The sequence below is a fragment of the Caloenas nicobarica genome, chromosome 36, assembly GCF_036013445.1.
Source record: "Caloenas nicobarica isolate bCalNic1 chromosome 36, bCalNic1.hap1, whole genome shotgun sequence".
Classification (NCBI taxonomy): domain Eukaryota; kingdom Metazoa; phylum Chordata; class Aves; order Columbiformes; family Columbidae; genus Caloenas; species Caloenas nicobarica.
In genome coordinates, this window is record NC_088280.1 from 1,101,686 (window position 1) to 1,114,618 (window position 12,933).

Below are 12,933 nucleotides of genomic sequence, written 5' to 3' on the forward strand. Positions count from 1 at the left end.
CCCCACTGTGTATCCTCTCGCGAGCAGGTTTTACCCAGGAGTATTCACTGGAGTGAATGGAAGCTCCTCCAAGCCCCAAATGGTGTTTGGGCAGCCGCAGGGACCCCGCGTGTGCCGGTCCCAGGGCAGGGACACCCACCGGCACCGCGGCGGCTCCTGAGCCGGGAACCCATTTCCATCACAGGGTGAACCATGACAACCCTCGAGCGGCGGCCACGTCTTCCCATTAACCTGCTTAACCGCAGGAACGATGAGATATCAAATCGTTGGGCGTGGGATTAAACCCTCTTAAGTGCAGCTCGGAAATCCGCCCGTAATCCGGACCCGGCTGTGGGAGGGATGGACGGGCAGTGGGAGCAGAGGGGGGTTTATCTGCCAGGAAAGCTTTTTTAACAGGGAAAATCAATCTTTTTATTGCAAACTGCGTTGGAAAAGCCTGGCTCGGGCACTGACCTTGGAGCTTTGCTCTGTGTTGCAGATGAGCCGGATCCTGCTCTGGCCGGTGCCGTCCCGGCGCTCAGGACCCAGCTCAGGTAAGTGATGTTGCAGAGCGGGGACACTCTGGGTGCACGAAGGCCCGAAATGTCTCCCTGGGTGTCCCCAAAGTGGTTGTGCCACCGCTGGGGACGGCAACAGGTCCCTCTGGAGCCGCCAGCACAGGCTGCTCGCTGCGGAGCAGCGTTTGCTGGGGAATTCAGCCCATTTTTCCACCTTCCCAACAAACCATCCCACTTCTGCCTGCCCTAAATCACCCTATGGTGCCCTCCCAGTTCCCCCCAGCGCCATCCCAGTTCTCACTGGAGCATCCCAGTTCCCCCAGTTCCCCATCCCAGCTCCCCCAGTTCCCCATCCCAGTTCCCCTCGGAGCATCTCAGTTCTCCTCAGTGCCATCCCAGTTCCCCTCAGAGCCATCCCAGTTCCCATTGGAGCCTCCCAGTTCCCCATCCCAGTTCCCCTCAGAGCATCCCAGTTCCCCATCCCAGTTCCCCATCCCAGTTCCCCATCCCAGTTCCCCATCCCAGTTCCCCATCCCAGTTTCCCTCAGAGCATCCCAGTTCCCCTCAGCGCCATCCCAGTTCCCCTCGTTCCCCATCCCAGTTCCCCTCAGAGCATCCCAGTTCCCATTGGAGCCTCCCAGTTCCCCCAGTTCCCCATCCCAGTTCCCCTCGGAGCATCCCAGTTCCCCCAGTTCCCCATCCCAGTTCCCCATCCCAGTTCCTCTCAGAGCATCCCAGTTCCCCTCAGAGCATCCCAGTTCCCCCAGTTCCCCACCCCAGTTCCCCATCCCAGTTCCTCTCAGAGCATCCCAGTTCCCCCAGTTCCCCACCCCAGTTCCCCATCCCAGTTCCTCTCAGAGCATCCCAGTTCCCCTCAGTGCCATCCCAGTTCCCCTCAGAACCATCCCAGTTCCCCTTGTTCCCCATCCCAGTTCCCCTCAGAGCATCCCAGTTCCCATTGGAGCCTCCCAGTTCCCCCAGTTCCCCATCCCAGTTCCCCTCGGAGCATCCCAGTTCCCCCAGTTCCCCATCCCAGTTCCCCATCCCAGTTCCCCTCAGAGCATCCCAGTTCCCCTAGTTCCCCATCCCAGTTCCCCTCGGAGCATCCCAGTTCCCCATCCCAGTTCCCCTCAGAGCCATCCCAGTTCCCCCAGTTCCCCATCCCAGTTCCCCATCCCAGTTCCCCATCCCAGTTCCCCTCAGAGCCATCCCAGTTCCCCTCGTTCCCCATCCCAGTTCCCCTCAGAGCATCCCAGTTCCCATTGGAGCCTCCCAGTTCCCCCAGTTCCCCATCCCAGTTCCCCATCCCAGTTCCCCATCCCAGTTCCCCTCAGAGCATCCCAGTTCCCATTGGAGCCTCCCAGTTACCCCAGTTCCCCATCCCAGTTCCCCTCAGAGCATCCCAGTTCCCCCAGTTCCCCATCCCAGTTCCCATTGGAGCATCCCAGTTCCCCCAGTTCCCCATCCCAGTTCCTCTCAGAGCATCCCAGTTCCCCCAGTTCCCCATCCCAGTTCCCCATCCCAGTTTCCCTCAGAGCATCCCAGTTCCCCTCAGCGCCATCCCAGTTCCCATTGGAGCATCCCAGTTCCCATTGGAGCCTCCCAGTTCCCCCAGTTCCCCATCCCAGTTCCCCCAGTTCCCCATCCCAGTTCCCCATTCCAGTTCCTCTCAGAGCATCCCAGTTCACCTTGGAGCATCCCAGTTCCCCATCCCAGTCCCCCCAGCTCCCCCAATTCCCCATCCCAGTTCCCCCAGTTCCCCTCCCAGTTCCCCTGGGCACTGCTGGGCCTGTCCCCGCTCCCAGGGCCAGTGATACTGGATTTGTTGGGTGTCCCGGAGTCGCTCTGGGGTGTCCCCAAAAGCCCCGAGCACCCTGGAAAAGGCCGATTTAGGGGTGTCAGCCCAGGACACGCATCCTTGTCCCTCCTGGTGGCACCGGGACCCATTTCTCCCTCAGAATCTCTCCCTGTCTCAGCCAATTTAGTGGCACAAGCAATGCCCGGCACATTTTAATGGGTATATTTTAGTATCTGCTCCTTCCCGGGCCAGCAGTTTCCTTAGGGCGTTATTTTTAATAACATTTACAGGGTTTATGGTGCATCTGGGAATCACATTTCCCTGACCTGGAGCCGCAGAAAACGGCAAACTCATCCCCCGGTCATCCCAAGTAAAAATAGGGAAAGATTTGGAGCTGGGAAGGGGACCACGATGGGGTGGGAGCATCAGTTTGCCCCTAAACTTGGCTTTTTCCAGGAATAAGCTGGAAATAAATAGGTTGAAAAGGGAGGAGAAAGAGAGAGAGGCAGCGGGAGAAGCGTTTGGAAGTGGCGGCCCACAAAGGCGCTTTGTTCTGCCGGCAGCGCAGCGTGACCCTCGGATCGGGTTCTGCCGCTCCCGGGGCTGCTCCTCGCACGAGGCCTCGAGTCTCCAGGCGGTTCCTGCCCGAGGGACGGTTTGTAGGATCAGAGAATCGTTTTGGGTGGAAAAGACCCTCAAGGTCATCAAGTCCACCCATAACCCAACCCCGGCACTAAAATGTCCCCAAGAGCCTCATCCGTTCACCCCTCCGGGGATGACGGCTCCAGCACTGCCCTGGGCAGCCTGTTCCAACGCCCCACAGCCCTTTGGGGAAGAAATCACCCCAAATTTCCACCCTCAGCCTCCTTCTCCAGCCCCTTCCCCAGCTCCGTTCCCTCCTCTGAACTCGCTGCAGCTCCTCAAGGTTTTTCTTGGCGTGAGGTGATCCCAACAGCCCTGGGGCCGCCATCGGAGCCCTGAGGTGATTCTGGCGCCATTTGGAGCCCTGAGGTGATTCTGGTGCCCCTGGGGCCGCCACTTTGTGTTTTGAGGTGGTTTTAGTGCCATTTTGAGCCCTGAGGTGATTCTGGTGCCCCTGGGGCCGCCACTTTGTGTTTTGAGGTGGTTTTAGTGCCATTTCGTGTTTTGAGATGATCTTGGTGCCCCTGGTGCCACCGTTTTGATCCCTGAGGTGATCTTGGTGCCATTTTGAGCCCTGAGGTGATCTTGGTGCCATTTTGAGCCCTGAGGTGATTTTAGAACCATTTAGGTTAGAACAACCCCTCAGGATCATTGAGTCCACCCATAACCCAACCCCGGTACTAAAATATCCCAAAGAACCTCATCTGTTCAGCCCCTCCAGGGATGGCGACTCTGAGGTGATTTTGGCGCCATTTTGAGCCCTGAGGTGATTTTGGCGCCATTTTGAGCCCCGAGGTGATTTTGGCGCCATTTTGAGCCCTGAGGTGATTCTGGCGCCGCCATTTTGATCCCTGAGGTGATTCCGGCGCCATTTTGAGCCCTGGGGTGATTTAGATGCCCCTGGTGCCACCAGAGCGAGGCGGAGCGAGGGGAAGGCAGGAGTTGGTGACGTGGTGACAGAAGCCAGCACTCCTGGTGTGCCTGGCGTGAACATGGAAGAGCCGCTGTCGGTAGCGGGTCCGGCCATCGCTGAAATGCGCTTGGATCCAGCCTGGGAGAGGCAGAAACGATTTTACCGAAGGGAACACAGGAAGGGACGGGCTCATTTTTGTCTTTAATATTTGGGGTAATATGGCAGCAACCACGAAATCCCCAGCCTGTTATGCCATAACACCGCGCAGGCTCACTCCGGTTCTAGGACAGCCCTTTTATAGATGGAAACGTTCATAGTATCCCGTTAACCGGTGATTAACTCTCAAAACTCGTTTCCAGCTCCACGAACGAAGAACACTTGGAGTTCCAGAAGGTTTTGTACAGAGCGGACGGCAGGAGCTCCCTAGAGCTGCGGAACATGACGGTGTCGGGCGGCGTGTCCTGGGACAGCTCGGCCATGGAGACGCGAGCGGGTGACGCCAGAGGAGAAAGCACTTTAGAGAGACTCTCCGGCGCGAAGGACGCGAAGGAGTCGGTGTTCTCCGCGGAGCCCGCGGCGGTAAATCCGGTGCAGGTGGATCCCGAGCAGCTGGAGAGCGACCCCGAGGAGCCGGACAAAGCGGCGGCGCAGACGCCCAGTCCTCGCGCCGGGGCCTCGGTTGGCGGCGGGGAAGAGAAATATCTGAAGAACGAACCAAAGCAACTCGAAGGCCACGGCAAAGAGCACTTAGATAAAAGCAAGAGGGGAATCCAGAGGGTCAGCTGGATTTCCAGACCCAACAAAAGCCCAAGTCCTCACTACAAAGACAAGCCAACGGATGTAGCAACCGCCTTGGCCTTTCGGGGCCAGGCCGTGCGCGAAGTGCCTCCTCCGCTGACGCCGACGGTGTTCAGGAAAACGCTCAACCCCGTCCTGGGCAAAGCCAAAGCCCTGGAGAGCCCCTCGGCCCACAGGAAGGGGCTGATGGTCGACTCGGGCGACATCAACCCGCTCACCGCGGCCGAGTGGACGATCCAGAAGCCGAGTCTCCAGCTCGGCACCGACCTTGCCGTCGCCAAACAGTCCTGGACGGTCAACGCTGAAGATTCGGTGGAGCGGGTGCCGCTGATGGCTCTGGAACCCGCGCCCTGCAGCTCCTACGACGTGGAGATGAGGCCCTACGTGTGCAGCGTGTTGTTGGAGGAGCAGGGGAAGGAGGAGCTGGGCGCGGAGGAGGACCCTGCCGTGTACACCTGCATCGAGTGCAGCATTTACTTCAAGAAAAAGGAACATTTGATGGATCACATGCTTCAGCACAACCGCGGAGCAGGCAGGGACCAAGACAGCGACGCTTTGCGGGGGCAGTGCCAGTTCTGCTGCAACGAGTGCGGCTGGGCCTTCGGGGACCCCGCGTCTCTGGAGCAGCACAAGAGGCTCCACCAGGAGTCGAGGGAAAAAATCATCGAAGAGATCCAGAAGCTGAACGAGTTTCCCGACGAAGGCCGGGACGCCCGGCTGCAGTGCCCCAAGTGCGTCTTCGGCACCAACTCCTCCAAGATCTTCGTCCAGCACGCCAAGATGCACGTCAAGGAGAGGAAGGACCAAGGGGCAAAGAACATGAACGTCTTTGGCAGCGCGGCCGGCGGAGAAATACGGGACAGCCCCATGCACGGCGGCTACAAACCCTTCAAACCCAACGAACACGCGGCCCTGCAGGTGCCGGCGCCGCCTCCCGGCAGCGGCAAAGGGCTCAGCACCTGCGTCCTCTGCAGCTTCCCGGCCCCCAATGAGAACATCCTTAAGGAGCACATGAAATACGCCCATTCCCACCTCTCCTGGGACGCCGAGGGCTACGAGGACGATCCCAATCAACCGGGAACGAGCAGAGATACCTACAGCCTGGCCAGGCCCGCCCGCTTTGCGGACACCGATTATTTCGGCAAAGCGGAGCGGCTTTTCCCTCCGCCTCACCGAGACAGCGCGTCGCATTACGAAACGGCCCACGGTTTCACCCTCGCTCACCTGAAACTCGACAAAAGCAACGGAGGGGGTAAAAAGGACTACCCGACGTCGGGGTTTCACGCCAGGAAGGCGGCTCCGTACGCCGCCCCGCATAAAAACCTGGGCTTGTCCGGTTTTCCCTCCGCGAAAGCTTATTCGCAGCTTGCTCTGCAGCAGCTGAAAAAAAAAGCAGGAGCTCAGCAGCTGGAAGAAGGTGACGGGCTGAGGAGTCACCCTGCGGGGCTGGAGGAGCTCAAGCACAAGTGGGTGTTGGCCGCGGACGCCGGGAGCGCGGAGGAGGAGATCGCGGTGAGCGCCGAGATCGATTGGAGCAACAACAGGAGCGTCAAACCCGTCACCGTCCCTCAAGCCGCCCTGGAGCTCAAGAGGACGTTCAGGGACACCTTGAAGGCCACCGATTCTTCGGTGGCTTCGGAGGAGCAGCGGCAGCAGCTGCGCGGGATGGTCCCCGTCGTCCTCCTGGAGAAGGTGAACCCGCACCCCAGGGCCACGAAGCGGCCGCGGGGGAAACCGGCCAAGAGGAAACCACCGCTGCCGTACCGGGAATTGGTGATGGAAGAGCCGCTGCCCCTGGATGTGCTCTTGCTGGACGCTCCTCTGGAGGGTCCTCTGGAGCTCGACGACCTGCTGGACTCCGACTCGCCCATGCTGAAGAACGAGGAGAGGAAATGTCCCTATTGTCCCGACCGCTTCCACAACGGCATCGGGCTGGCGAACCACGTGCGGGGCCACCTCAACAGGGTGGGCGTGAGCTACAACGTCCGGCACTTCATCTCGGCGGAAGAAGTGAAAGCTATTGAGCAAAAATTTTCCTTCCAAAAGAAGAAGAAAAAAGGTAGTATGTATTCAATTCACCGTGCTTTCTATTTTCTTGCTTTAATCGGTGGGGTTTTCTCCTCCCGCCGAGAGTTGGGTACGTATGGTGGCGCGGTGGCTGCGGCCGGTGGCGCGTGGTTGTCCCGGAGGTTGGATCCGGGGTGCCGGCGGCGCCGCTGACTCTCTGCCCTTCTCTCCGCAGTCGCCAACTTCGACCCGAGCACGTTCAGCCTGATGCGGTGCGAGTTCTGCGGGGCTGGCTTCGACACGCGCGCCGGGCTCTCCAGCCACGCCAGGGCCCACCTGCGAGATTTCGGCATCACCAACTGGGAACTCACCGTCTCGCCCATCAACATCCTCAAGGAGCTGTTGGCCAACTCCTCGGAGCACCCGCTGCTGCAGGCGGCCATGGCGGCCGAACCCTCGTCCCCCAACCGCGACAGGGACCCTCACGGCTTCGCCCCTCGCAAGAGCGTCACCCCCATGTCCGAGGGCAGCGTCCCGCGGTCCCCACTGTCCCCGTTCCCCCCGGCTTGGCCCGACGAGTCCCTGCAGTCCTACAGAGACGGTGAGTGGCACTGAGACCAGAAATAACCCCCAAGCGTCACGTCCTGCTGCGCAGAGCGTCGCCGGAGGGGGGTGTTCCCGCGGAAGGGTTTAATCGGCGTAACCGGGCGTTGATTTATCCCTTTGCGTCGTGTCTCTGTGTCCTGTGAGATCTGACGGTGCTTTGGGGGCAGACGGGTCTCCCGAGGGGTCACGTCCCAGCGGGGAGCTGAGTTCTGCACCTTCAGGCTTTGTCGTTGGCAAAACATCGTGTTTTAGGAAAGAGATTTCCACGGGGGAAACCCCTAAAGCTTTCCAAATCACGGCCGGAGGAGAACGCGGTCGCTGGTGCTCGGCCGCGCAGGGCACAAGATGTGACCTCTGCGCTGGGAATCTGTGTTCACCCCTCGGTTTTTTATTTTCCATTGGTCTTACGTTACCGTGAGGGGTCCTTGCCGCATGGATTTGGGTCCGAGCTGCTCCCGCTCCATCCCCGGAGCTCCAAATGATTCAAACAGCATCATCTGTTCCAGCCCAGAGTCCATCCCAAACAGCTCCCAGGTTCCCCTTCCTTGTAAGGCTCCAAAAAACCAGAGTTTGCACCAAAAACTTGGCAACGTCAGCTCTTCTAAGGACTAAAAACCTGCTCGTGCGTTCGCAAAACCAACCACCTGCTGATGTTGGTGCTTCTGGCAGCATCTTGAAGTGCTCGAAGCAGCTTCTCCTTGCATTCTGCTCAGCCTAATTGTCTCTTAGCGAGAAGCTATTTATCTTTAATTGAAATATCAATGAGCCAAGTAATCCCGGCTCCCCAGACTGCTCTTTGGGATGAGTCTTTGAGTTTAACGAGCGCAAATTAAAACGCAAGCAAACCCAAAGTCTTCTTTCTTGGCACGGCAAAGCCGGGATGGTGAAGAGCGACTGGCCCGGGGGGCGGTTGGTGCCAACAAGAGGCGTTTTGGAGCCACCAGCCGCGTTCCTGCTGCCAGTGGCTGGATGTTCCTGCCGGCTGCGACCGTCATGCGGCAATTTTGAGGTTTCTCGGTGCCCAAAATTCACCGGCGCGAGCTGTTTTACGTCGCGCCGCTGTTGTAAAAACCACGTAAAAACCGGGGCGTGGGGATTTTGGAGTTAAGGGTGGAAAGCATCTTGGTGATCAAGTGCGGCCACCGCTCGTCGAGAAGAGGTTAACGCGGTTCTTAACGAGGCGGATCTAATCTCAAATGTCCCCGGTGTGAAGTTTTAGGGAAAAAAAATGGGTCACATCTTGAAATAGGATCTTGCTTATTGGTTCGGGTTTTCAGCCTCCGGGGCCGGGAGCGTCTCCTGCTCTTTGCGGTGCCTTGAAATGCCGGTGGGTGAAATCGGGTCGGGAATTGTCCTTCTAGGTAAAAATAGTTGAATTGGAGCTGAATTCTGCTCTGCTCCAGTATTTAAACCCGAGTAAGGTTGAGGACGGACACAGGATGAGCGGAGGGTGAGTATGACCTACACAAGAGCTCAAACAGCCCCTTAATCTGCGCTCCTGCGTTTAAACTCGCTCAGTATTCCCTTACGAGTGTGTGTTTGGGGCACAATACTAAGAAAACGGGTAAATTTAGAGACCTTCAAAACCCCTCAGCCCACCAACCTGTTGTGTAACCAGAGCGGGCGCAGCAAATCCCGTGGAGATCGCGCTCGTGAGCGGCTTTGGTGTTTAAACCCGAGCCTGACGCCTCCCAAGCTCGCGGGGACGACTCGCCGCGAGTCGAAACCCTCCTGGTCTCATTGCCAGCCCCAAACGGCGCTTTCGGGCGCTCCGGTTTCGCCCCCAAAGTCTCCGTCGCAACCCATTGGAGACGGACGTGGCGCCCGTTGCGTCGCTACGTTTATTGAACTCTCGCTCGGGGTTCGGCTGCGGGGAAGCAGCTGAGCAAACAGGGAAGCGGCTTCGGAGACGGGGGATTTGGGAAATCCAGGAGGATTTTAGCCCTTTTTTTGAAGCCCACCCGTCCCCATGGCTCCTCAAATGGCCCATGAGATGTGCCAGAGCTTGAGTCGCTGCTGAAGCGTCGACCGCGGCGCTGGGGCTGGAGCCTCTGCTTGTGTTGATGCTAATTACAGAGGGGTGGAAGCACCATTAACGAGATGCGGGCTGGTAACGAGCGATAATGGCGGGAGGAGCTTATGAGGAGTCAGCAGTGGCATCGCACCAGGTGGGTCGTGGTGCCAGAGGCTCCATGTCACAGCTGGTGGCTCCATATCTTGGCCGGTGGCTCCGTGTGTTGGTGCTGGTGGCTCCGTGTCTTGGTCGGTGGCTCCGTGTCACTTCTAGTGGCTCTGTGTCTTGGTGCTGGTGGCTCCGTGTCTTGGCCGGTGGCTCTGTGTCATGGTTGGTGGCTCATGTCATGGTGCTGGTGGCTCCATGTCGTGGCTGCTGGCTCCATGTCTTGGTTGGTGGCTCCATGTCGCAGCCAGTGGCTTCATGTCATGGTGCCAGGGCTCCATGTCTTGGTCGGTGGCTCCATGTCTTGGTTGGTGGCTCCGTGTCGCGGTCGGGGGCTCCATGTCCAGGTCGGTGGCTCCGTGTCTTGGCCGGTGGCTCCATATCTTGGCTGGTGGCTCTGTGTCTTGGTTTTTGGCTCCATGTTGTGGTGCTAGTGACTCCATATCTTGGTTGGTGGCTCCATGTCTTGGCCGGTGGCTCCGTGTCATGGTGCTGGTGACTCCATATCTTGGTTGGTGGCTCCATGTCATGGTCGGTGGCTCCGTGTCGTAGTCGGTGGCTCCATATCTTGGTCAGTGGCTCCATGTCTTGGCCAGTAGCGGTGTGTCACAGCTGATGGCTCCGTGTGTTGGTGCTGGTGGCTCCGTGTCTTGGTCGGTGGCTCCGTGTCACTTCTAGTGGCTCCGTGTCTTGGTGCTGGTGGCTCCGTGTCTTGGTTGGTGGCTCCATGTTGCGGTCGGTGGCTCCGTGTTGTGGTGCTGGTGGCTCCATGTCTTGGCCGGTGGCTCCATGTCTTGGCCAGTGGCTCTGTGTCATGGCCGATGGCTCCATGTCTTGGTTGGTGGTTCCATGTCTGGGTCGGTGGCTCCGTGTCACGGTGCTGGTGGCTCCATGTCTTGGCTGGTGGCTGCATGTTGTGGTGCTGGTGGCTCCATGTCATGGTACTCGTGGCTCCATGTCACGGTGCCAGGGGCTCCGTGTCTTGGCCGGTGGCTCCATGTCATGGCCGGTGGCTCCATGTCACTGTGCCAGCAGCTCCGTGTGGCGGTGCCGGTGTTCCCGTTCGTGCTGCCGCTCACACGCCGGCTGATGTCGCAGCCGTTAGCGGTTCCTGTCGAGGCGACGCAGGAAACGAAGGCGCGGGGAGGTGGACGCGATGGGCACGACGGTGCATCCGCGTCCTGGGGCTTGTAGCCAAATCCTCGCGAGACACGGAGCGGAAACGACGAGCTGTGGGTTCCACACTCGCTGGGCTGCTGGGTTGAAAACCTCCTGACGCAAAACTCCGAGTCCAAGGAAGGAAGTTGCTGTTCAGTTCTGTGGCCAGAACTCAAACTTGGCCGCGCTGGTTGTTCAGGCGGGGGCGCGTGTGGCAAAACCGGGATGTTCGGAGGTACCGAGGGGATCTCGGAGTCACCTGAACCGACCCGACTGCGGCTGCTCCGGGCTCTGACGGAGCCTCCACCGCCGCCAGCCCCCAAAGTCTTTGGAACTTTTAATATTTAAATCCATCGCTGTTTGTTTTCCCCGCAATAAGCAGAGACAAGTTATCTGGCTCTTCTGCAGACCTAAGTCTTTCAATCATCTCCTTTTTGGTCCCGATTTCAGCCCCTTGATGGTCCCCGATTCCCTCCCCGATGTGTTTGAGCCCTCCCCGAAGCGCCGCACTCGGTGTCGGGCACATCCCGGCCGCGCGGAGCCGGAGGCTGATCCCGGCTCCTGCCCATTCCAGGACGGGCTCTGACGTGGAGGGGGCGGGGGGTTGCGCCATTCACTCCGCTTCGCTTTTATACAGCTTAAAAATCTGAAAACCGTTTTGTTTTCCGGCTCCCGAGCTTTCCCCGGGCGGGTCCCCGCGCCCCGCGGTGCCTTTCCCCGCGGGTTATGGCGGGTGGAGGCGCCTCCGCTGCCGTGGCCGCCCCTGGAAAGCCGGGCCTGGCTCTTCGGTGAGGCCGTTTGCATCTCCTGGCTCCGCAGCCCTTGGCAGCCGCCTCGCAGGACACGTGGTTCTTCTTGGCGGGCGCTGGGACACATTGGGCAATCGCATCCTCCTCCGAACGACTCGTGGCCGTCATCCTCCTTCTCCTGGCTTTTTCTGGATTTAACTCCTCGCGGTCTCTCTTACTGTCCCAAACCCGCGTTTCTCCTCTCTGTCTGCTCCCGCGCGGCGATAGCGACGTTTCGCCCCGTTGAGGGAGGGGAGGAAACGTTCATTGGCTCGTTGGCTTCCACCCCACGCAGCGCCAGAGACGACGGCGTCCGTCTGGCCCTCTGGAAGGACATCGCGGGGGCTTTAGGGGAGGGAGAGCGTCGGTTGGGTGTTTTTAGGGGAGGGAGAAGGTTGGTTGGATGTTTTTGGAGGAGGGAGAGGGTCGGTTGGATGCCCTGAGCTTAGGGAATGATTCCCTGGGTTTTTAGGAGAGGGAGAGGGTCGATTGGATGTTTTTAGGGGAGGGAGAGGGTCGGTTGGATGTTTTTAGGGGAGGGAGAGGGTCGGTTGGATGTTGTGAGCTCAGGGAAGGTTTCCCTTGGTTTTTAGGGGAGGGAGAGGGTCGGTTGGATGCTTTTAGGGGAGGGAGAGGGTCGGTTGGATGTTGTGAGCTCAGGGAAGGTTTCCCTTGGTTTTTAAGGGAGAGAGAGGGTCGGTTGGATGTTTTTAGGGGAGGGAGAGGGTCGGTTGGATGTTATGAGCTCAGGGAACTATTCCCCAGATTTTTAGGGGAGGGAGAGTGTCGGTTGGATGTTGTGAGCTCAGGGAATGTTTCCCTGGGTTTTTAGGGGAGAGAGAGGGTCGGTTGGATGCCCTCAGCTCAGGGAATGATTCCTTGGGTTTTTAGGGGAGGGAGAGGGTTGGTTGGATGTTTTTAGGGGAGGGAGGGGGTCGGTTGGATGCCCTGAGCTCAGGGAATGATTCCCTGGGTTTTTAGGGGAGGGAGAGGGTCGGTTGGATGTTTTGGGGGGAGGGAGAGGGTCGGTTGGATGTTTTTAGGGGAGGGAGGGGGTCGGTTGGATGTTTTTAGGGGAGGGAGAGGGTCGGTTGGATGTTGTGAGCTCAGGGAAGGTTTCCCTTGGTTTTTAAGGGAGAGAGAGGGTCGGTTGGATGTTATGAGCTCAGGGAACTATTCCCCAGATTTTTAGGGGAGGGAGAGTGTCGGTTGGATGTTGTGAGCTCAGGGAATGTTTCCCTGGGTTTTTAGGGGAGAGAGAGGGTCGGTTGGATGCCCTCAGCTCAGGGAATGATTCCTTGGGTTTTTAGGGGAGGGAGAGGGTCGGTTGGATGTTTTTAGGGGAGGGAGAGGGTCAGTTGGATGTTGTGAGCTCAGGGAAGGTTTCCCTTGGTTTTTAGGGGAGAGAGAGGGTCGGTTGGATGTTTTTAGGGGAGGGAAGGGGTCGGTTGGATGTTATGAGCTCAGGGAACGATTCCCCAGATTTTTAGGAGAGGGAGAGGGTCGGTCGGATGTTTTAAGGAGAGGGAGAGGGTCGGTTGGATGCC

The 12,933-nt window shown here is 58.8% G+C and overlaps 1 protein-coding gene across 3 annotated transcripts in view; it reads left to right on the forward strand.

The window, feature by feature from the left end:
* The window catches only part of WIZ (WIZ zinc finger), a 50,659-nt gene that overhangs the window by 21,692 nt on the left and 16,034 nt on the right, over positions 1–12,933 (forward strand). For 2 of the 3 annotated variants that reach the window (XM_065655036.1, XM_065655038.1), the window contains 3 exons: positions 479–533; positions 4,210–6,710; positions 6,891–7,256. In XM_065655036.1, coding sequence (XP_065511108.1) covers positions 479–533; positions 4,210–6,710; positions 6,891–7,256 — 2,922 coding nt within the window. The remainder of the gene's footprint in view (positions 1–478; positions 534–4,209; positions 6,711–6,890; positions 7,257–12,933) is intronic. The other variant, XM_065655037.1, reaches the window with a different exon arrangement.